The sequence below is a fragment of the Lynx canadensis genome, chromosome C1, assembly GCF_007474595.2.
Source record: "Lynx canadensis isolate LIC74 chromosome C1, mLynCan4.pri.v2, whole genome shotgun sequence".
Lineage (NCBI taxonomy): Eukaryota > Metazoa > Chordata > Mammalia > Carnivora > Felidae > Lynx > Lynx canadensis.
The window spans coordinates 213,267,889-213,290,860 of NC_044310.1; the positions used below are offsets into that span (position 1 = coordinate 213,267,889).

At 45.9% G+C, this 22,972-nt stretch overlaps 1 protein-coding gene across 1 annotated transcript; it reads left to right on the plus strand.

Moving 5' to 3' along the window:
- Positions 1–34: 34 nt before the first annotated feature.
- Positions 35–21,502, plus strand: COPS7B (COP9 signalosome subunit 7B). Its single transcript, XM_032594536.1, is given in 9 exon segments — positions 35–2,214; positions 4,074–4,251; positions 8,442–8,517; positions 9,855–9,904; positions 9,907–9,945; positions 11,600–11,708; positions 11,711–11,801; positions 14,127–14,232; positions 20,270–21,502. Coding segments are annotated over 8 exon segments (792 nt in total). The 5' UTR covers positions 35–2,214; positions 4,074–4,089; the 3' UTR covers positions 20,429–21,502.
- The last annotated feature ends 1,470 nt before the right edge of the window (positions 21,503–22,972 follow it).

Sequence of the window (22,972 nt, forward strand, 5' to 3'; positions counted from 1 at the left end):
TTCAAAATAAATAAATAAAACTTTTTTAAAAAAGAGAGAGAGCAAGTTTCAGCATAGACCCTGGTGTCAGAGGGAAGGTACACCTCTTGTGATGGGCATGGGAAGGCCTGGAGTTTGGGCTGTAGGAAGGTGGGGTGAGACAAAGCTGGAAATGTTGAGGGAAGCATACTGAGAAGGGCTTTCACTGCAGTCTTGGAGTCTGGACATTATTCTGGAGGAAGTGGAGGCACTGCCAGAATATTTATGAACTCAAACAGAACTTAGTTGTTTTCCTTCCACTGCCAAATTTGCCTCTTCTTTCTGCAGCCCTATTCACTTAACAACACCTCCAAGACAGCTCTGTCTGGCCTACTCAGCCAGAATCCTGGGTAATATCCTCCTCCCCTATACCTGCATTCAGCTGGTCACCCAGTCCAATAGATTCTATGGTCTAAATGTCTCCAACAACATCCCTTCTTTTTCACGCCCAACTGCCACTGCCTTTGTTCAAGACCTCACAATCTTTATCTAGACTGTATCCCCTCAAGAGTTTCCTGGCCTCCAGCTCTTTGCATAGCCAATCCATTCCTATAGCAGCTAGTGTGTGATCATTCTAAAGTGGCAATCATTCACACTTCACAGGTTAAAACTCCTAAATAGTTCCCCAGTGCCCTTAAGAAAAAAAAAACTCCTTTCCATGGCTTACCCTTTTTGTGATTTTCTTGCTCATTTTTCCATGCTCAACTCAAGCCTCATCTCCTCTAGAACCCTGCCTCAAATCACCTGTTCCCAGAGCAGAGGCAGGAGAGCCTTATCTGTATCACTAGGGTGCCTATGGCAACTGTTTGTCATAGCCAGACAGGTCTGTCTGTCTCAGGGGCTGTGGGCTCCCCAGGTAGGAACTTCGCTGTATTAAGGTTTTTGCTGGGTATAGTGCCTTGCATATGGTTTAGAAGACCCTTGATGACCTGACTCCGGGTCTGGAGCCCTCATTTCTCACCCCTGAACCTTGGGTTCCAGACACTCCGTGTTCTTTTCTGCATTAGTGTATGCTACACAGAGCAAACCTCTGTGACTATGGTCTGCCAACTTTTTGCCTTAAAATAATTTTTTTTTTTGCCTTTTGCCTGGAAGATGCCTTTCTCTTCCCTAGCATACTCATAACACATTGAATTTTTTTTTTTTATAAGTAGGCTTCATGCCCAACGTGGGACTTGAACTCACCACCAGACATTGAGTGTCACATGCTGTACCTACTGAGCCAGCCAGGCGCCCCACATTGAAGCCGTTTGAGGGCAAGAACCTGTTTCTCTTTATATAAATCTTCCAGAACATAGAAATTAGAACAAGACATCTTTTGAATAGATCAGTGAGTTGGTGCTAGGTTCCTTTGCATCTGTCTGATTTCTGCACTCTATTTCACCAAAGGCAAACAGGGCTCTTCAAGTCTCGAAAGTCTGTGGTATACGCTTTAAAGGAACCAGCTTAAGTGTTCAGCTGCCTAGCATCCCTTAGCCATCTTCGGGAGAGTTGCTGAGTACCAAATGCAACGCAACCTCTGTCATTTGCTCACAGAACCATTGTTGGCTCAACCCGTCTCTTGCTTATTTTAAAACTATTCTGAAGAGGTCACGAATATGGTCATTGGCTTCCGAAGCTGGGTTCCAAAGCAACCTTTGCTACTTACTGGCTTTTGGATTTTTAAGCTTTGTTAACTCATCTGAAAAATCGGATTACTGCTACAGGCCATAGAGTTTTGATAATTCAACAAGACAATGTACGCGCCTGGCACAATCAGCGGTAGCTGTTGTTAGACTTAATAGGTCTTTGTACCCCTGGGTAGCCGCAGTCGCCGTAGGGAGCTCCTGAGTGGTAGCCCGGCCAAAGAGGGAATTTCGGGCCCAGGATGGTGATGGCGACGGTTTGGGCCCCAGTACTGTCCTAGGCTGCGCTCCTCGGATCCTCTCCACCCGGTTCCTGGGCTACGACCCGCCTCTGACGGTCTCGCCCAGACCCAGGCCGCACGGGAGAGCTGAGGCCGCCTACGCCGCGGGGGGAACCTAGTGTGGGCGGAACTCGAGTGCAGCGGCAGGAGGCTTCCGGGGGAGCCGCAAGGGCAACGGGTCGGAGGAGCAGAAAAGCGTCGGACGCCGGGCCGATCATGGACGCTTGACAACCTGCGGACAGGCGCCGGGAGGCCGAGCCAGCGACCGAGAGGACGGAGAGGTGGCGAGGGTAGGTAGGGCTGGCGAGAGGGCGGAGCCCGGCGCGCCAGCCTTGCCCAGCCGTCTGGCTTAGCGCCAGCCCTCAGGAAAGCCCGCGGCCACACCGCTCCGGCCCCGCCCCGGGGAGCGCGCCCGCGGCCCTCACTCCGCACCCGCGGCCCTGCCTGGAGCACGCCGTCCGCCTTGAAGTCCACCCCAGCCTGCGACCCTCAGTTCCTAACCCGCGGCTGCTCTCGCTTCCCCACCCCCACAGGCTGCCTCTTTGCCCCTCTGCTGTCTATCAAAATAGCGCCCCCCACGACGCGAATTCATCTCCCCTCCTCCTCCGCCCCTCCCACTTCACAAAAAAGCGACTCTGCGTCTTCTTACCTCTTTGCCCCTACGGGCTTTGCGCCTTAGGCCGGAATTTTTTTGAGGGACTGAAGTTTATGTCTTTTCTCCACTCCCTCTCCACCCCAGGCCTTTCCATTCAGACTCCACACGTGTCCGCTTGGAGGGGAGGTTTTCTTTCTTTACTCTCCTAACCATCACCTCTCTCCCGCCTTCTCCCACCCTACCCATCCCTCTCCTCTTTCCTCTTTTCTCCTCAGCAACTTTATTCCCTCAGCACTTCACTTTTTCTGTTTCCGACGAGACGTTCTTACGTAACCCTAAGTGAGGCGACATCATTGTTTCTCTCCTACTCTGAAAGGGCCGCTGCTCTCTATGCCTGCCTCCACAGGAAAACTTAGTTTCTCTTGCACCAAACAGTTCTTGGAATTGTTCTCTTTTTGTCTTAGTACCCCCAAAATGTGTCGTTCTTGGAGGGGTAGTCTTTTCTTATGCAGGACTCCTGCAGTGTAGGTATGCAGTGTGTGTTCACATACACCCTGCATGTAATTGGATTGTACAATTGAGGGGCCGTCCCCTGATATCTTCAGGATTGCAGTACAGTATCTTCATTGTTTTCTCAAACCTTTTTCTTGAGATTTTGTACAAATTCTGAAGTCATATTTGGTAAAATCATATGGCAGTGGGAAGTCAAATAGAGGGATTTTCCTTATGGACTTACACAGCATGTATTTTCTGAGTTTGAATATGTTGCTTATCTTTCAATATGATTTCCCCCCTTTTTCTATGCTTAAATGACTTCTTTGACTTAATGAGAGGTCTTGTCTGCTTTTTGTGGCTTTCCTCATTTGTATCTGGCTGTAGGTGGGATTCCATTGATACACTGAAAGCTGTAACTGATTGCTTTTGCTTACATCTGCTGCCTCTGTGTACGGGCCAGATTCTCTCTTAACTAGAGTCTGTAAGTGAGGTGGATAAAACAGCTCCTGAGAAACTCCTGTGTGTTTCTTTGGGTCTGGTCAGGTTTAAGGGCTTAGAAGGTGCTGCTTGCTGTTGGGAGAGGGCCAGATGGGGATGAAGTGGTTTTTCCTAAACGTGTTTCAAACCTTTGAGCAAGGACAAAATCCCATTAACTCTAGGTGGAACCCTGTCCATCTCACAAAGTGGCTGTAGCATATGGACTCAGGAGCTGTTTTTCTTTTTGAATTTTTAGTTATTATTTTTGAGACACACACACACACACACACACACACACACAGTGCAAGTGGGGGAGGGGCAGAGAGAGAGGGAGACACAGAATCTGAAGCAGGCTCTAGGCTCCTAGCTGTCAGCACAGAGCCCAATGCGGGGCTCGAACCTACAAATCATGAGATCATGACCTGAGCCGCAGTTGGACACTGAACCGACTGAGCCACCCAGGCGCCCCTCTTTTTGAATACTATAAAATTAAAGTATTACTGATGTCTGATCTGGCATTAAATAAGCGTAGACTTTGCAAAGGAGAAGGAAGAATGACTGAAACACTTTTCTTTTGGACAGATCTCAAGGCCAGAGAATGGCAGGTGAACAGAAACCATCAAGTAACCTCCTAGAACAGTTTATTTTACTAGCCAAAGGTACCAGTGGCTCAGCCCTCACTGCTCTCATAAGCCAAGTCTTGGAGGCTCCTGGAGTGTATGTCTTTGGAGAACTGCTGGAGCTGGCCAATGTGCAGGAGGTAAGAGCAGTTTCCAAACAATTTCTCTGTCTTCTTTGATCTAAACCTTCCTGTGATCCTCCAGGTTTCCAAGGAATTTCGGGGCTGAAGCTCTGTGGACCTGTGAGGTGCACTGTTGAGGGAGAGATGGGAATTTGGGGGATGGGGAGGAAAGGAGAGCAAGGATGATGTCTTGAGCTCCTTCTGGTCAATATTTTCATCTCAACTTGGGGTAAAATTAGATTGGGTTACTAATAATTTGAAAGGTAGGGGAAAAATCCATTTGAACCTGATAAATAAGAAAAGTAGAGTATAAGCACCGGCTGATATTTAACAGGTTGTTTCAGGCATTTGCAGGGATCAAAAACCTCTAGGGCAAATATAGACAAAGATTGGTCAGGTACATACGTAGCAGAAGATGGTTGCTGTTGAATGAGCTGGGCATGAAGAAGGAATATATTGTAGAAGGAATATATTGTCCTGATGAAAAGGACAATGTTATGCTAAGTTGGTATGTTAAAAAAGTATGAAAAGCTGGGAAGTAGTCCTTTTTGCTTTGTTTACTTTTTTTTTTTTGATTGTTGTCCTTAAAACTTTGGGTGTCTAATTTTGGTTGTTGTGCCTTAAAAATGAGAAGACTGGTGGGGTGCCTGGGTGGCGCAGTCGGTTGGGCGTCCGACTTCAGCCAGGTCACGATCTCGCGGTCCGTGAGTTCGAGCCCCGCGTCGGGCTCTGGGCTGATGGCTCAGAGCCTGGAGCCTGTTTCCGATTCTGTGTCTCCCTCTCTCTCTGCCCCTCCCCCGTTCATGCTCTGTCTCTCTCTGTCCCAAAAATAAATAAACGTTGAAAAAAAAATTAAAAAAAAAAATGAGAAGACTGGTGAAGAATGACCAGGTAGAACAAAGAGTTGTGAAGCAACCTATACTTTTCAATCTCTGCTTCTCACTTTGGATACTTTTACATTTATTGATTGATAATTTTGTGTTGACTAATTGATTGAAAAGTCTGGTGACATCTTTATTACTTTGGGGGTTGTGCTCAGAAGCTCTTGGAGGGCGGGTGAGCTGTGAGCTTGCTCTTCACCATCACAACTTCCCTCTGGCTGCCTAGGATGGTGTTGGCGCTGCCAATGGCCACTGGCTCTGTGGACGGCCACTGGCTCTACGGATGGCCGCCGTACACAGATCTGTGTGGTGCTCGTTCTTGTGATTGCATGCGCCTTGCTGTGTGCACCATGCTGCTGAGGGCGGCATTCTTGTCGATGGTGGTCCACATATAGGAGGTAGCGGGTTCTTGCCGACTGGTTCTTCACTTCATGACCACTAGGACACCTTGGCTGGCAGTTGCTGGCTCCGTGTCCACAGCCTTGTGGTGAATCAGCCCCTCGTAGGAGAGGTGTGGGCCGTCAGTGGGGACTCACTGCCGCACATCTGCTGTTCCTCTTGATTAGGAAACTGGAGCGGTTCCCCATGGCTGTCCATTGCTGATGTATGGACCTGCATCATCTTGTCTCCCTATGGCAGCCGGAGACCGAAAGAGCCGCTTTTATTTTTTAATTGTGAATTGAATTTTATTTAATGTCAGCCTTGCTTGCTGGACTATGAACTCAGTAAGGGTAAGGTCTTGTGCTCCTCATTGTTTCCTTAGCACTTAATATATAGCTTGACACACAGTTGGCTTATAGTCAAATTTTAATTTACCAGTGATGTAAAAGGAATCCTGTGAAGAAAAATTTTTAAAGCTAGGTTGTTTTTTTTTTTTTTAATAGATTTTATTTTTAGAGCAGTTTTAGATTCACAACAAAATTGAGAGGAAAGTATAGAGATTTTCAATATATCCCTGCCCTCATACATGCATAGCTTCCTCCATTACCAATATCCCCAGCCAGTGTGGAACCTATAGTGACACATTATCACCAAACACCGTAGTTTACATTAGGGTTCACTTTTTAAAAAAAAATTTTTTTTTTTCAACATTTATTTATTTTGGGACAGAGACAGACAGAGCATGAACGGGGGAGGGGCAGAGAGAGAGGGAGACACAGAATCGGAAGCAGGCTCCAGGCTCTGAGCCATCAGCCCAGAGCCTGACGCGGGGCTCGAACTCACGGACCGCGAGATCGTGACCTGGCTGAAGTCGGACGCTTAACCGACTGCGCCACCCAGGCGCCCCTAGGGTTCACTTTTGATGTTGTACATTCTGTGGATTTGGAGAAATGTGTAATGACATGTGTCCACCGTTACAGTGTCATGCAGCGTAATTTCTCTGCCCTAAAAATCCTCTTTTTCTGCCTCTTCATCCCTCCCTCCCCTCTTAATTCCTGGCAACCATTGATCTTTCTACTGTCTTCCTAGTTTTGACTTTTCCAGAATGTCATAGAGTTGAAATCATACAGTATGTAGCTGTTTCAGATTGGCTTCTTTTACTTAGTGATATGCACTTAAATTTCCGTGTCTTTTTATGGTTTGATAGCTCATCATTTTTTCAACAGAAGAGATGACAAAGGGGTAATATGTTCCTTCAGGTTCATGAAAAGCCTAAATGAATACGTCAAGTGGTGGTTTCGTAACTAAGGAAGATTGGCTAAGAGGAGATGGATGGAAATTAAAGTGAGAAAGACATTGATTTAGGCCAGTGGGAGCAGTTTTGGGGTATCTACTCTAGAGAAAATAGTCTTTTAGGGTTAGTTTTGTAATCATCTGTCTGAAAAGTAGGGGCTAGGTTTGATGACCTCTTCCTCCTCTGATTCAGGACCTCAAGAGGTTCTTGATAACCCTGATAGGGTAGACTAGGTTATTAGGATGTGAGAGTTCTCATGCGGGTGCTGAGCAAATCACCTCTATCTCCCCACAGTTTTGGTTTTTTGTTGTTTGTTTTTCTGTATGTGAGCTGGGAACACTAATAGTTTTTCAGTGATCTGAAATTATGGATGTAGTTCTTGGAACTTTTTTTTTTTTTTTAAAGATGGTTAGGGGCGCCTTAGTGGCTCAGTTGGTTAGGCGACCGACTCTTGATTTCAGCTCAGGTCATGATCTCACGGTTTTGTGAGTTTGAGCCCCACATCAGGCTCTGTGCTGACAGTGTGGAGCCTGCTTGGGATTCTTTCTCTCCCTGTCTCTCTTCCTCCCCTGCTCGCACTTTCTCTCTCAAAATAAACTTATAAAATAAAATAAAATAAAATAAAAAGATAGTTTATTTTCTTTTTAATTTTTTTTAATGTTTATTTTTGAGAGAGAGAGCAAGTTGGGGAGGAACAGAGAGAATGGAGACACAGAATCTGAAGCAGGCTTCAGGTTCTGAGCTGTCATCAGTACAGAGCCCGACGCGGGGCTTGAACTCAAGAACTGAGAGATCATGACCTGAGCCAACGTCGGACACTTAACTGACTGAGCCACCCAGGTGTCCCGATAAAAAGATAGGTCAAATTAAGTAGTATTACTGTCAGTGTCCACAGAATACTCCTTGGGTACTACTTTATGGAGTTTGGTATATGGAGTTTATGGAGTAACAGGTACACATTTGTAAGTAAAAGAAACACCCAGTTAACCAACAACAGAGCAGAGCAGTTCCAGACAGATTAGTATCTCTGTTTTACTTCCACAGATGACTCTTTGCCATTTAGTGAGGAATAAGTAATTTTAGTGAACGTTTTTATTTGAAGCTGCCTGATATTGTGGTTTCCTGTCCCGCCTGGGCTCTTGTGTTACATTTTATGCTGTGCTAATCTTTCCTAGCGCTCCTTCTACTTGTGTGGTCCCGAACCTCGGAACCTGCCCTACACCTTGTTCAGGTTGGACTGATAGTGGCTAGTGTTGTACCCGCCAACCTGGTATGTAGACAAGGCTGCTCCACTCTTTGTTTTAATGGCAAGGAAATCCTGAGAAAACCTGCACTGCTTCCAGCACTAACTACTGTGTGTGTGTGTGTGTGTGTGTGTGTGTGTGTGTGGTGTGTATGTGGAGAGAGGGAGAGAGAGATGGACAGACAGAAGTAGTTACTTGGGCATGCTGTGCAGTGCGTAAAACATGTATTGCTAAGAGAGAAGAATTAAATTTAAAATTAAATTTTATTTTTTTCCAAAGAATCAGAGTTGGAAGGAACCTCAGGGACCATCTAGTGAAACAGTCAACTGAGGCACACGATCATCACCCTTTGCTTGAACCCTGCAGTGACTGGTAGACGTCTGTGAACTTTTTTTTTTTCTTCCTCAGCTTGCAGAAGGAGCTAATGCTGCATATTTGCAGTTGCTGAACCTGTTTGCCTATGGAACATACCCAGATTACATAGGTGAGTTGGTTAAGATCTTCCAAAGACTTTTCTTACTTATGTCACTCTATTTGGTTTCCAAGGAATTTCAGGGCTGAAGCTTTGTGGACTTGTGAGGTGCACTGGTGAGCAGGAATGGGAAGTTGGGGGAGGGAGAGGGAAAGAGGGCAAGGATGATGTCTTGGGCGCCTTCTAGTCAATATTTTTATCTCAACTTGGGGTAAAATTAGATTGGATTACTAATAATTTGAAAGATTGGGGAAAAATCCAATTGAACATGCACTCCTTGGGCTAGATTTCAGAATTTAGAATTTTGGGGACTCTAAAGAGGTAATATGATACACATATACCTTTTTATGTAACACGCTTCAAGACGTGGACAGCACCTGTAGTCAAAACACATTCAGTTTTTCAGCTAAACAAATGGATACTTACAACAAGTAGGATTAAAAGCCTGCATCAATTCAGGTCAGGAATTGCCACCAGATGAATTTCAGCACCATGCTCAAGAAAAAAAATCAGTTTGGATTCACCTTTTTGGAATCCAGGATTACAGATAAGGAATTGAAGGCATTTGGGATCTATCTTGCGAGGTCGTTGTGAAGGATTAACTGCATGTGTGTGTGTACACATGGTCTTTGCTGCTGCCTTTGCTGCTGTTATTATTATTATTGTTATTACTAAAATTTTTCCCAGTCTTCAGAGCTCATCTCAAATTCCATCTGTTTTCCTTTCCTGTACCTCCTCAATGTGATTGTACTCACTTGCTCTCTTCCTTTCTGTTTCTTTCCTTTTCTCCCTTGCCTCCCTCTCTCTCCCTTTCTGCCTCTCCTCCTCCTCCTCACTCTCTGGTTCTCTTCTGGTGGTTTGTACCTTTCTTCTAGTATTTCTGTCTTGGACTTGTAGCTGTTGAAATACTTGATTGTAAGACCGAGGACAAGTCCAAGGCCATTGAGTTGCACGAGTCTGGTGGTTATTATCCCTGGGGTTGTATAGTGCAGCAGCCCTGACAAAGCCCATCTAATTTATCCTTGACGTCTCTGAATCACTTAGGACAGTGCATTGCGCATAACAGATTCCCAGTGAAGACATGTTGAGCTTGGTTGAATGTCACAAAGGGCACAGGTAGATTAAGATGATTGTCCTGTCAATTTTGTGCATTCATGCCTGGCTTTTTCAGGAGCACATGGTCTTTCAAAGACGACGGAGGTGCTCGTGGAACTTTGTCTCATGAATAAGTGCAGAGTCATGCAGTGAATCAATAGTAGATTTCATGTGGGGAGTTGGTAAGCTTGTTCGGTAAAGAAATTCTAATTTTATTTTGTGTCTTGATTTTTGTGGTGGTGGGACCTGAGCAGCCAACAAGGAGAGCCTGCCAGAATTGAGCACAGCTCAGCAGAACAAGCTGAGAAGCACCTTACCATCGTGAGCTTGGCGTCGAGAATGAAGGTACAGTCCTGAACTCCTTCCTGTCTTGCTCCTCACGCTTAGGCGGGTGTCGCACTGGCATCAGTGTGCGAGCTGCCAGCTGTGCACAGTAGTCATGTCATAAATGCATAAAATTTTCTTGGCAAGGACAAAAGAAGAAAAGATAACAATTAGACAACTACTCACCGTTTCATTCAGGAAAAGTATGCCCAGGAGACATGGTGAATCAGTGGGTCTCAGTTCTGGCATGCTGTGGTGACTCACTCCGTGTGAGCATTTTGCTGTACTAAAGGGAGACGTGGTTTTTCAAACAGCAGGACATCTCAAGGCAGGTTAACCACTTCCATCTGTTGCTCAGTGCACAGGAATTGTGCCAGTGGCTGGAGGAAAAACTGGCTTTGTTGGACTTGCTTGAGACTAGGTTTTTAATATGTGGCCTTCTTCTGGGGATTGTCAGGTTAATTATACTAAGCTGGGATTTTTGCGTTTTATGCTATCTTTAGACCCTAACTTTCTGTAAGAAAACTACTTCATCATCTCTCTGAGGTCTCTGCCCCACTCAATTTAGAAAAGGCCTTGCAGCCAGCTTCTCATAGCCGTTAACAAAGAAGATCCAGATTCCATTAATTTATAGTTGATTTGGCTCTCTGCCCAACCTTGGCATAACTGTCAAAGTTTTTGTAGTGTTTTGCCATCAGAAGAGGTTTGCCCTTTACATTTCCCCTTTGTGATTGAGCTTGAGATGTAGATTTGTTCTTGCATTGCCATTTCAGTTGCTGAGATCATTTTCCCTGGTCTAGTCACAAATTTCTGATTCTCAGCCTGGCATTTCGGTGGATGGCTGTTTTGTTAGGAAATGAGGACCTGATCTTTCTTTTTGTCCTGATCATGGACTTCCCAAGTGTAGCAAATTTTAGGAGTAACTTTTTTTTCCTATTTCTGCAACCTGTCATTATAAACCCATCTATACCTTTAGTTATTAAAAATCTCCCTAGCAGTGGTTGCTGTTACTCTCTTTTTTATATACCTCTTCCTCCTGTCTGATTTTGCAGATTTGATTGCTGTGTTAATTTCCATACTAGTAGTGATGTGTCCACAAAAGTGGATATTTAGATACACAGTTGTCTTGGAGAAAGGCAAGATGTTGGTGTACCCCAGTAAGGGACTGTTGTTGGGGCACTGACATTGGTGCAAGTCTGAGAAAACAGATGTAGTACCCACTGGCTACCTGTAGGTGGATATGTTAGCTTGCAAATGTTTTTTGCTTGTGCTTTCCTGGGCAGGCAGCCAGTTCTCTCCAGTGTCTGAAATTGTTTGGAGTTTTTTGATGATCTGGCATTTTATGTCAAGTCTGCAAGCTTCCAGAAGGTGGCAGAGTGGCACCCACCGATATTTCCCTTTCTTGTCTTGGACCTTTCTAAGAGTGCTTCACAACATGAAGCTAAAGTCGGGGTGAAGTCCAGGGGTAGAGAATCTAGGAGAATGCATTCCTAGAGGCTCTGGGGCTTGTTTGGATCCTATAGGTCTCACGCTCAGTTTATCCATGTCTTATTGCCATAGATGTTAATAATTACAACCAGACTGCATTTCCCAAAGCCCCGAGGCAGGTGTACACCTGCATTTTCTTTAGTGCTTGTCAGCAGTTTTTGTAAATATCACATGGCTTTATCTACAGTGTATCCCCTACTCCGTGCTGCTGAAGGACCTGGAGATGCGGAATCTCCGGGAACTGGAAGACCTCATCATTGAGGCTGTCTATACTGACATCATCCAGGGCAAGCTGGACCGAGAAACCAGCTGCTGGAAGTGGATTTTTGCATTGGCCGGGACATCCGAAAGAAGGATATCAATAATATTGTCAAGACCTTGCATGAATGGTGAGGCTGAAAGAAGCAGGGGTGTGCCATTCGTGCCTCTGCTTGGCGAAATGTCTTCCAGTGTCAGCTGGGGCCGCCTGGGAGCTGGAGCCTTGGGACAGTAAGCCAGGGGGTTGGGCTGCATTTGTGACTAAAGCTGTGTGGCAGCAGGAGTCACTGCAGGCCTCCTAGGGCCTTGGTTGTCCTGTGCAGTGGGGGACTATTGAATGGTAGTCTTGGCAGCTGGAGCCTCTGAGACCTGGCTTCTGACGTGGATCCAGTGCTTTGCAAACTCAGCCTCTGAGCTTGATGAAGCTCAGGAAGTTAGTGTTGTTCAGGTTCCTTGGATAAGAGAACCCATGTTCAGCATCAGTAACCTTGGGCTAGTGTTGGCAAAACATTGTGAGGGATCATGAAGACAAGGAATAGGGTTATTCTAAGTTGGAACACAAGATGTACACATAGACTGTTTGATAACTTCTGGTATGTAAAAAGAAGGGGGGCATTTGCATGTTCTGTATTTTATTTTGTTTTTGCATGTTCTCTATGTTAATAGGATTTGATGTTTGCAATAGCTTTGCATGTTCTAGAAGGATTTGTTATGGAGTTATTGAAATGATTTGGAGCTTACAAAACTACATGGGACGAGTTGAGAAGAGGTTCTAGCTGAGTTTGAAGGAGGGCAGGATTAGGGCGTAGTTGGAGGTCAGGAGAGCATGTCCCCAAGCAGGCACGTGGTGTTGTTGGAGATCATGAAGCAGAGCACTCAAGCTTTGTGCAGGGGTAGGGAAATTGTCCTCTTTATTTTTTATTTTTTGTTCATTAAAAAAAAAAATTTTTTTTTAATGTTTATTTATTTATGAGAGAGAGAGAGACAGAGACAGAGCACGAGCCAGAGAGGGTCAGAGAGAGAGGAAGACACAGAATCCGAAGCAGGCTCCAGGCTCCACACTGTCAGCACAGAGCCTAACATGGGGCTCGAACTCATGAACTGTGAGATCGTGACCTGAGCTGAAGTTGGATGCTTACCGACTGAGCCATCCAGGCACCCCTGAATTGTCTTCTTTAAAACAGACTGAAACTTCCAGGCATGAATGGCTCAGCTTTGACTTCCCACCCCCACCCCACATTCAGAGCCCCCAAGTTTCCCTCCTTCAGCTACTATTGGACTCCAGGGTATGTGTTGTCCACCCTTTACCCCAGGTTCTGTCCCAGGTATGACCCCAAACACCTTCCTGACACAGGCAGGAACTTTCAAAATACTGTAAAAGTCTTCAATCAGAGTAAATGGGGAAAAAAAAACTTAGAAAACGCCCCTTGTGTGGAAGTGCTCTAGCTGGAGTACAATCCAGGCCTCTAGCCCTACCGGTGTTGGCTCTTACTCCATCTTTGAGATGGCTGACACCGTTCTCACATCCATAGTCTGGCTTCACTGTGTTTCCACCTAGAGGTGCCATCCTAACCCCATCCCAAGATGTTTGCCAGTCCAGGTTCTTTTTTTTTTATTTATTTATTTTTTTAACATTCTATTTATTTTTGAGACACAGAGAGAGAGAGAGAGCATGAACAGGGGAGGGTCAGAGGAAGAGGGAGACATAGAATCTGAAACAGGCTCCAGGCTCTGAGCTGTCAGCACAGAGCCCGACACGGGGCTCGAACCCACAGACCGCGAGATCATGACCTGAGCCGAAGTCGGACGCTTAACCGACTGAGCCACCCAGGTGCCCCTGCCAGTCCAGGTTCTTAAAGCTTATGTTAAAGCGCTGAGTTAGATTTAAAACAAAATTGTTAGGTAGAACAGTACCCCAAATATGGCGGAATGTTTGCACCTGTTGACTTTTAGGTAGAGGGTAAATGGGTATTGTACTGTTCTTCAACTTTTTTTTTTTAGGTTTTAACATTTTCAAAATAAAAAGTTGGGGAACTGAAATAAGGGGGATGGCAATTAGGAAGTAACAAACTTCTGAGGAGAGGGGCCATCTTTAAAATGGGAGGCTTTTAGAAAATCATTATTTCCTTTGAGAAAAGCGGTGAATCTGTTTCTACCTGTAAGGGCTGTCCTAATCTCTTTAAGGGCACATTCTGTAAACCTTTCCCTTTGGAGACAAAGGTTGAATTCAAGCTGTGTTCTAGGAAACCATCCCACATCCTCCGTGTTTGTCTCCAGGTGCCCTGTTGTTTCGTATTCAGAAACACTGGTCTTGGAAGGAGTGAAGCACAAGAGCCCTCCTTGGCAGACAGGGTGTTAAAGGAAGTCCCCATAAGGGGTTAGGGAGGGAGATTTTGGAGGCTGGTGGAGAGCTCCCAGACCTTTCTGTGGCTCAGAGCCCATTATCTCCTTTGTAGGTGTGATGGCTGCGAAGCAGTTCTGCTGGGCATCGAGCAGCAAGTTCTGAGAGCCAACCAGTACAAGGAGAACCACAGCCGAACTCAGCAGCAGGTAGAAGCCGAGGTAAGGAAGAGAACATTTGTTACTTGCTCCAGGGTATCCGTTTGCTCCTTCATCTTGCGATTCTTGGCGTAGGTGAAACAGTCACCAACAGATAGGCACTGGGCTAGTGGGGTAGAGATGAGTATGACATGGTCCCTGCTTTTGATGCTGTCTGTCTCCTTTCTGATTCCTGGTTACCAGAGGGTGAGCAGGCTTGGAGAGTGGAGAATGCTGTCCTTCCGCAGTACACATGCATTCTGCAGCTGTGGAGTAAAAGAAACGAGTTTGGGGATAGGTCTTCGAGATGGGTGAGAGGATGGTGGTTAGCTGGCGGGATGGAGGAGGGGGGCAGGGGGCAGGGGCGCATGGAGCTTCAAGGCCCTGGTTCTGTTCTGCTTCTTAAAGCCGTGTGATAGGCTCACAGCGTCCATTTTATTCTTTAAACTATACGTGTGATAACCTTTTGACATGCATGATAGATTTCATATTGAAAAAGGAAGAAAGGGAAAACATTTGGCAGGTGAAAAACAAGTGAAGTTAAAAGTGTGTGATTGTGGTTTTAGTGACACTGGTTGTTCCAGACACTTTTAACCTGTCCGAAAGACATAGGCTCTAGCCTTTGGATTAATGGGAGTTTGTGTGCCTGTGGCCGGGACACCTGTAGGGAGACCTCAGAATTTGGAGCCCATAAGAAAAATTTTAGCATTGAAAGTCCTTTTCTAGTGCGATGGAGCTTGAAGTGTTAATGTTATTAATGGGTTTTATAAATCAGGTGGCCAAGAGTATGGCGGAATGGGACCCAGAGTTATACCTTAAGAAACATAAGAAATATGTAGATGTGCTTTTTCTTTCTTTCTTTCTTTCTTTCTTTCTTTCTTTCTTTTCTTTCTTTTCTTTTCTTTCTTTCTTTTCTTTTTTTTTCTTTTCTTTTCTTTCATTATTTTTGAGAGAGAGAGAGAGAGAGAGCATAGACAGAGGAGGGGCAGAGAGAGAGGGAGACACAGATCGAAGTAGGATCCAGGCTCTGAGCTGTTAGCACATAGCATGATGTGGGTCTCGAACTCATAGGACTGTGAGATCATGACCTGAGCAGAAGTCGGACCCTTAACTGACTGAGCACCCCCCCCCCCCAGGCGCTCCTTTTTTTTTTTTATTTAAGTTTATTTATTTATTTTGAGAGAGAGAAAGTGTGAGTGGGTGAGGGGCAGAGAGAGAAGGAGAGGGAGAGAATCCCAAGCAAGCTGTGTACTGTCAGTGCAGAGCCTGACATGGGGCTTGAACCCACAAAGTGTGAGATCATGAACCTGAGCCGAAGTCGAATGCTTAACCAACTGAGCCACCCAGTCTCAGTCAGGTTTCAAAGGGGGACTCGTGGAATTTGAAGATTTCCCTTACTCTGTTATATGTATTCCTTGAAAATAAAACCTCTCTTGTCTATGTAAGACCATCTCTTTGTCACATGCCTGACCCGTAGTAGGTGCTGAAATGTTTGTTGTACTGAATATTTCTGGTACACCCTGTGTGTCGGTGGACTGCTGAACTAGACTTTTCATGAACTAGAACAAATTTATTTTGGATACACACAGCCCCCTACATGCTTGTAGGTACATACTACCAAGTCTGTGAATTGGTTCAGTACATTAATTTTTAACCCTACTTCTAGCCATAGAAGTATGAACTACATTTAATTTAGCACTACCAACAACATATACAATTAGGATAGAAAGCCTGCTGTTTCTCTAATCTGTATAATTCCCCTCTTAAATATGGTGACCTTCTTCTCTGAGCTGAGATTGATGTCTCAGCAAAGTAGGAAGGGCTGAGCACTCTCTCCTATCCTTGATACTTCTCTGTAAATCAAAGCGTGGAAACATGAGGTTTGGAGGTGAACCGTGCCCACCTGACTTGGGGTGCCTGTGTGAAGCAAACCATATTGTAACCTGGTTAGTAGCTGGCTGCCCCATTGTGCCCAGACTGTTGCTCATAGTGTGGTAGGTGGTGGGCTTGGAGTGTGGTCACTGGCAAAAATGAATATTAATTTTAGAATTTTGAGTGGTTCAAGTTTATTTCTGTGACAAATGGCATCTGATGAAAGAAGGCACTGACTAATGTTGGGCCATGACCAATACTTGAGAACAGTGTGGGTTCCTTAAGTTACAGATATTAAAACAAAAAAGAGAGGGGGCCTGGGTGGCTAGGTAGGTGAATCGTCTGGCTCTTGATTCCGGCTCAGGTTACGATCTTACGGTTTGCAAAGATGTAGCCCGCATCAGGATGTGCACTGGCAGCATGGAGCCTGCTTGGGATTCTCCCCCCTCTCCCCCCTGCTCTCTCCCACTCATGTTCTCTGTTTTTGTCTCAAGATAAATAAACATTAAAAAAAAAAAAGGACCTTCGCACATGGATTTGTTGGAAAACCACAGCTGAGGTTACTCCTGCTGGCAGAGCATGATGCTGCCACCAGGTGGCGGTGATAATTTAATTAAATTTTGAGAGAAAGAAATTTGAGAAAAATACCAAGGCCACTTCCACCACCAATTAAAACAGTCTACTGACTTAACAGTCTTTTAGAAAACCTGGAACAGACCAGTATGAGGAGAGAAGGAACGTGGTCAAAACCCAGAGCCTTGTCAGTTTTCCATTCAGTAAATGCATAATCTGTGTAGGATACTTACTGATCATTCCCCAGTTTAAGGCACATGGAAGGCTAGCTGTTTTTTGTTTGTTTGTTTGTTTTTATTTTGAGAGAGAGAGGGAGCGAGCATGCACATCCAAGAATGAGCAGAGGAGGGACAGAGAGAGGGAGAGAGAGAATCCCAAGCAGGCTCCATGCTGTCAGTGCAGAGCCCGATAGGGCTCAATCCCAGGAGCCATGAGATCATGACCTGAGCCGAAATCAAAAGTCGGACGCTGAGCCACCCAGGCATCCCAGTTTGTTGACTTGAAAACAAATCTATTAGAATGAATGTGTAATTCTGTCATATTCTGCTTGTACTTATGCTTCTGTTACCCTTAACCCAACTTCTTTTTGGCATTTTTTTCAACTAAGTTGATCTTTTATTTGTCCTTAAATTAGATTGCTTGTTCTCAGAGGGAAAAACTTGATGTTTTTTTCCCCCCAAATCTTATAACATCAGCTTTTTTCTGGTGAATATTAGTTTTGAGAGCCTTCCCTATTAATGAAGTCAGTCCCATCATAAACTGCTTAGGAATCTTCTCTCCTTTCTGCCTTTCACAGAAGTGATACATATTGGTTACAATTCCAGCATACCTGGGGGAGATAGAACATTAACATTGTGAGCTATTTCCTTATCTCGCAGCCAACAATCTGGAGGGGAGGTAATGATTAGTGAAACAACACGAAACACCCTTTTCATTTATATTTGATTTTGGAATGTATCTTTCTTTACATTTGAATGTGCTTATGTCTGATGTTCTGTGGAATGTCAGCGTATAGCTCTTGCTACATTCACAAAATAGGCTGTGTTCCAGGCATGTAGGTGATAAACCGTAACTGGGCAAAGTAAGCTGCTTTCCATTCTGTAGAGAATCCCAGGGGGTTAAGTTAGTGATGGATCTTGAGTCTGGCGGCTGCCAGAGTACAGGGTGCCCCCCCCCCCCCTGCTTCCTCCTGGAGGCTCATTCTCACCACTCCCCGCTCTCCTCATCTTTGACCTTCCCAGCTGTGACTCTGCTTCCTCTCGTCCACCTTTGCCCCACAGCCAAAAGTTTCCCTCCCCCAGGAGGCTCTTCTCCCTCCTTTGGCTTGAATATTTAAGGTCTCTGATGGAGTTAGGCTGTAGTCTTGTTAGCGGGTACAGTCCCATTTGAAAGTTTCTGAGGCCCATGGTTTGTAGGGCTTGACAAACTCTAGGTCATCTGGTAAATGAGATGTGATGGCCTGCCAACTAGCTACTCAAAGAAAATTGGAAGGGGCCAGGGACATTTAGGCCAAAAAAGACAAGTCATTGGGATGTTTGCCATCACTTGAAGGGTGGCTCTGTGAAAGAGGAAGTGGACTTGTCCTGATTGTTCCACACGGCCACAACAGGTTTAATTGGTGGACCTACCTTGGCAGCCAAAATACGCCTTGAAATAAAACAAGCAAAACCTAAATATCTCTTTTACAAGATAAAAGTGGCAGGCCATCCATTTGCTTCAGATTCTTCTCTACTCTATCCCCAAGTAACTCTCCCTGAACAAGAGATCCCAAAGCAGGCAGTGACGCCCTGGGAGGTGTGCCGCCTGGGGTTCGAGATGGCATGTCTTGGACTGACTGGACACAGGACGAAGCCACACTTGACTTAGGCTGCCCTGTGTCTTCAGTGTCCCAGCCCACAGCCCTCTGTTCACCCTCCTTTCAGAAAGGTTATAATGTTGATCAAGGTGACATCAGTTTAGGGCGTGGCTGTTCCTTCATCACAAAACAACAACAAAACCAAAATAAATGATGAGCTTTAATCTAGTCAAGGCTCATTCTGCAGATGATAGATCTGCAAGAGCCTGGTGTTGGCCTCAGTCACAGCGTTGTTTCGTTTCTTGGGTTGAACTGCCTCTTATTCCAGCTCCTGGTAGTCTAACTGCTGAGAACTTTTGACCCCGACAATTCCCTTCTTTATAGCAAGCCAGGCCTGCTTCCAGAAAACATGGGGGCCGTCAAACTGGGGAAACATCTTTACTTTCTCTTCTTCCTTCCAATGCTTTTTCCTCCATTTTTATTCCTCTCATCTGGCTGAAGGGCAAAAGCATAAAAGATCTTTTTATTTTTTTTTAACGTTTATTTATTTTGAGACAGATAGAGACAGAGCACGAACAGGGGAGGGGCAGAGAGAGAGGGAGACACAGGATCTGAAACAGGCTCCAGGCTCTGAGCTGTCAGCACAGAGCCTGACGCGGGGCTCGAACTCACAGACCATGAGATCATGACCTGAGCCGAAGTCGGACGCTTAACCGACCAAGCCACCCAGGCGCCCCATAAAAGATCTTTCAGAACAGCTGTTGGGGAATGTGTATATAAACAGACACAGGAGGACACAGTTGGTAGAAGTACAGGGTGGTGCAATCAGTTTCCACAAGATAACGATAGTTGTTAAAATGTAAAATGTGCCAACCCTTTGATCTGGAAAGCTCACTTCTAGGAATATGCCCTCCAAAGCTGGTCACACAAGTACGAACAGGTAAACATAGGAGACTGTTCATAGCAGCGCTATACCTAAGTGCAAAGCAAACTGGGAACTAATTTAAAAATTGTAGCACATTGGTAATAACAATACGCAGATGTTACCAAGGACATGTATTCCGATGTGGAAAATGTTCAGAAGTTACTTAAATATTTTTGAGCCCTCCTTTGTTAAGTGAAGAAAGGTATGCTGAAACCTAGCGTAATCTTGTCTGTCAGTCCTTTTGCTGTGTTTTCGTCATTTGTCACTTGGTTGGCTAAATTTCATCCACTAGTTGTTTATTCCAGAAGGCTCATGGAGCTGTATTCCCAAAGTTCCTATGAAAGTATTTTTAGTTTCATACATGAGCCAGTGGTGAGCTGACTATTGGATTCTTGGGACCTCCTTTTTGTTTCTAAGGCCGTTTTAACCTGGTGTGTTGTACCTCTTTGTCAGATGGTCCACTTCCACTGGCTTATCCTCTCTCGTTCTCTCTTTTTTAAGTTTGTTCATTTGGAGAGAGCGAGCAGCGAGCAGGGGGAGGGGCAGAAAGACAGGAGAGAGAGAATCCCAAGCAGGCTCCATGCTGTCCGCATGATCATGACCTGAGCCAAAATCAAGAGTCGGATGCTTAACTGACTGAGCTGCCCAGGCGCCCCGTATTCCCTCTTTTCAACCAAGAAAGCGTTAGTTCCTTTTTTTGCGTGATTCATTTCCTCGTATCTTCTATGAGTGGCCCCTGCTTGTTTCTCCTCATCTGGGTTTCTGAAGATAATCTCAGATTTTCTTGCAGAGGATTCTGGTTTCTTCCCTGGGTGGCCCCCAGTACAGCGAGAACAGGTTTCAGTGAGTTTCTGGCACTTAGAGGCTGAGCACCTTAATCCTGTGTCTCCCTCCAGGTTACCAACATTAAGAAGACACTCAAAGCCACCGCCTCCTCCTCGGCTCAGGAGATGGAGCAGCAGTTGGCTGAACGGGAGTGTCCCCCTCACGCTGAGCAGAGGCAGCCCACCAAGAAGATGTCCAAAGTGAAAGGTCTGGTCTCCAGCCGCCACTAGGGCCGGCTGGGGCAGCTGGCACTCACCAGGCCTGGGTCAGGTGGGGAGGGGACACCAAGGGCCTATTTCCTCCCCTCTCTACCTTCAGTGAGTTCCAGACCTGCCCGTCCCCTCACCAGCGCCTCCCACCCTGTTGGTACCGTTCCAGAAGAACCGTTAATCCTTCCCTCACCCACTCCCTCCTCCCCCAGTTCCTTCAGACTCAGGGGCTCCACTGATGCCATCCCAACAGGGTCAGACACTGCCCAGCTTTCCTCCAGGAGGTTCTCGTCTCTGTGTAAGGGCTTGTCTCCCTCCCAGTTTTTCTTTTGCTCCATGTCATTTTGTCAGGCTGGTCATAAGCCGGAGGCAGCTTTAGCCGGCCCACAGGGATGACTGCGGAGGAGGCCCCCCTCTGCGTGAGGAGGGGGGTGTGCCTTCTCCAGCCCATGTACCACAGTTCCCACACTGGTGCAGGTGATCTCTAGCCAGGTATCAAATGCTTTGTTTCCCCTCTCCTGCCTTATCCCTTGTTGGCAGCTCCGATCAGGCCACGGAGGGATGTGATGCTGGGCTATGTTTACTAAACCTGCGGGTTTTCAGCCTCTTAAGCCCAGCTCCAATCTCTCATCCATTGGGAGCACTAACCTCTGGAATCTGAGCACCAGTGGAGGGCGCTGTGGGTCTGCTGGGTGGCAGAAGTTTCTTCCGGGTTGGTGTTCTCTGCTGGCCGCGCTTCCTGCTGCCCCTGACCACTCAGACTGGTTTTCGGTGCGAAGGCCCCAGCTGCCGCCCGGGACTGTCCGCCGACACTTCCCCTCCCGAGATCTTTAATCCCTCCCGGCTGTGTCCGTGCTGGGGATGGCAGTGCCCAGGCCCCTCTGTCTGGTGAAGGACCTGTTGCTGCTTCTGTTTCTCTCTTTCTGCCCCTCCTTGGCTGATGACCCAGGGCCCTCTGATGACGGCATTCTCCTGGCAAGAGAAAAGGACTTGACTGGCCTTTCTGAACTTGACTGTTTCAGGTTATATTTTAATTTTTTTTTTTTTTTTTGTACAGGTTCTGATTCTAATACACTTCAACATGCTTTTTTTCCCCTTCGTGTCAATATTTGTTACAGACTAATCGCCGGGGATTTTTCACCTGGTTGGAGGGTGGCATGTGTGTATGTGTGCGTGTGTTGTAGTTGTTGTTGTTGTTTTTAAAGGGGAGGTGGTGGTCCTGGACTGACTTACTCAAGTTCATTGAGAGTAAAAGCACATTTTAGAACAAAAAATAAAAGTGTAGATTGAACGTATGTGACTGTGGAGTGCGGGGTTGCATGGCTGGTGGATCTTGAGGGTCTGGAATTAGGGTGGTTCAGGGAAAATGTGACACTGTTTCAGTACCATGGTGAAAAAATGGGTTTCTCCTTTTTCCAAACTGTCCAGCAGGTGTTGACTGTTGGATTGAATGTCAGCGAAGTATTCTCGTTTCCCTTTTCAGCTGGTCTGTGTGCCCATCTAACCTTGTGCCCGACTGGAGAGTTTAATTCTCAAAGTATGTTCCATGAAACCCCTGACAGATGCTCTGTGGAAAAGGGGTTCTGTTATTAAATAAATACGGCACATCCTCTATCCCACATCCACACTGGAAATTCATTTTTAAGGTCTCAGAAGAGGCCTGAGTGAGGAAACCTATTCCCACGTTGATCTCTCCAAATTCTTGGTAATAGCTAGTGGAACACATTTTGAGGAAATCTTTGGAAACATTATCTATTTCTCAGAAACAACTTCCAGCCTCTTAGGTTTTTACAGATATTCTTTCGACCTGAAACAGGCACATTGCTCTTGGCAGGTGGTCTTTCATCCTTATCTTTCCCACTGGCAAGTAGACCAGGAAGCTGGCTTGACTTGTGTGAAATGTTTGCCCCAGGGCCCTAAGGAGCTCTAGGTTCATCTTCACAAGTCTGCTGTTTGCTTACTTAAAGATGGTAACGGCAGCACTTAGAACACATTTGTCAAGTGCTCTGTAAAGTGTCTCCATGTACAATAAGCCATTGAATACTTTCCGCTCAGTCTCCTCCTGCCGGTAAAGGGTAAGTAAGTAAGTATTACCACAGTCATCCTCACTTTCCATATGAGAAAATGGCGACTCAGAGACTCGAAGTACCCTGATGTAAGTGGCAGACAGACTCCTAGATCTGAGTCGTACATCCCGCCATCTTCTCTCTGGTACATTCCAATTTAGCGTCTGCTCCCCAGTGCTTGTGTCAGCGGCACATGTACTAAAATTTGTCTGCTCCCTAGACAGACCCTTGGCATCCTTGTCCTCCTTGTTCCTCCGAGGGCTCATCTTGTTTTAAGTGACACCCCACACACCACAGCCTCTGCTTCCCAAACCCACTTAGCCACTTTGCAAGGACACAGGGAGAATGGTGGTGGGTCTTCAGGCATGGTGGGAAGAGCTAGGATGTTCACTGCTCCGTTGGGTTTCCCACTTGCCATGCTGTGAAGGCTTGGGCTTCGGACTGAAATAACCAGAAGGTTTTAACGTATGGTGTTAGAAGGAGTGTCGTCATCAACAGG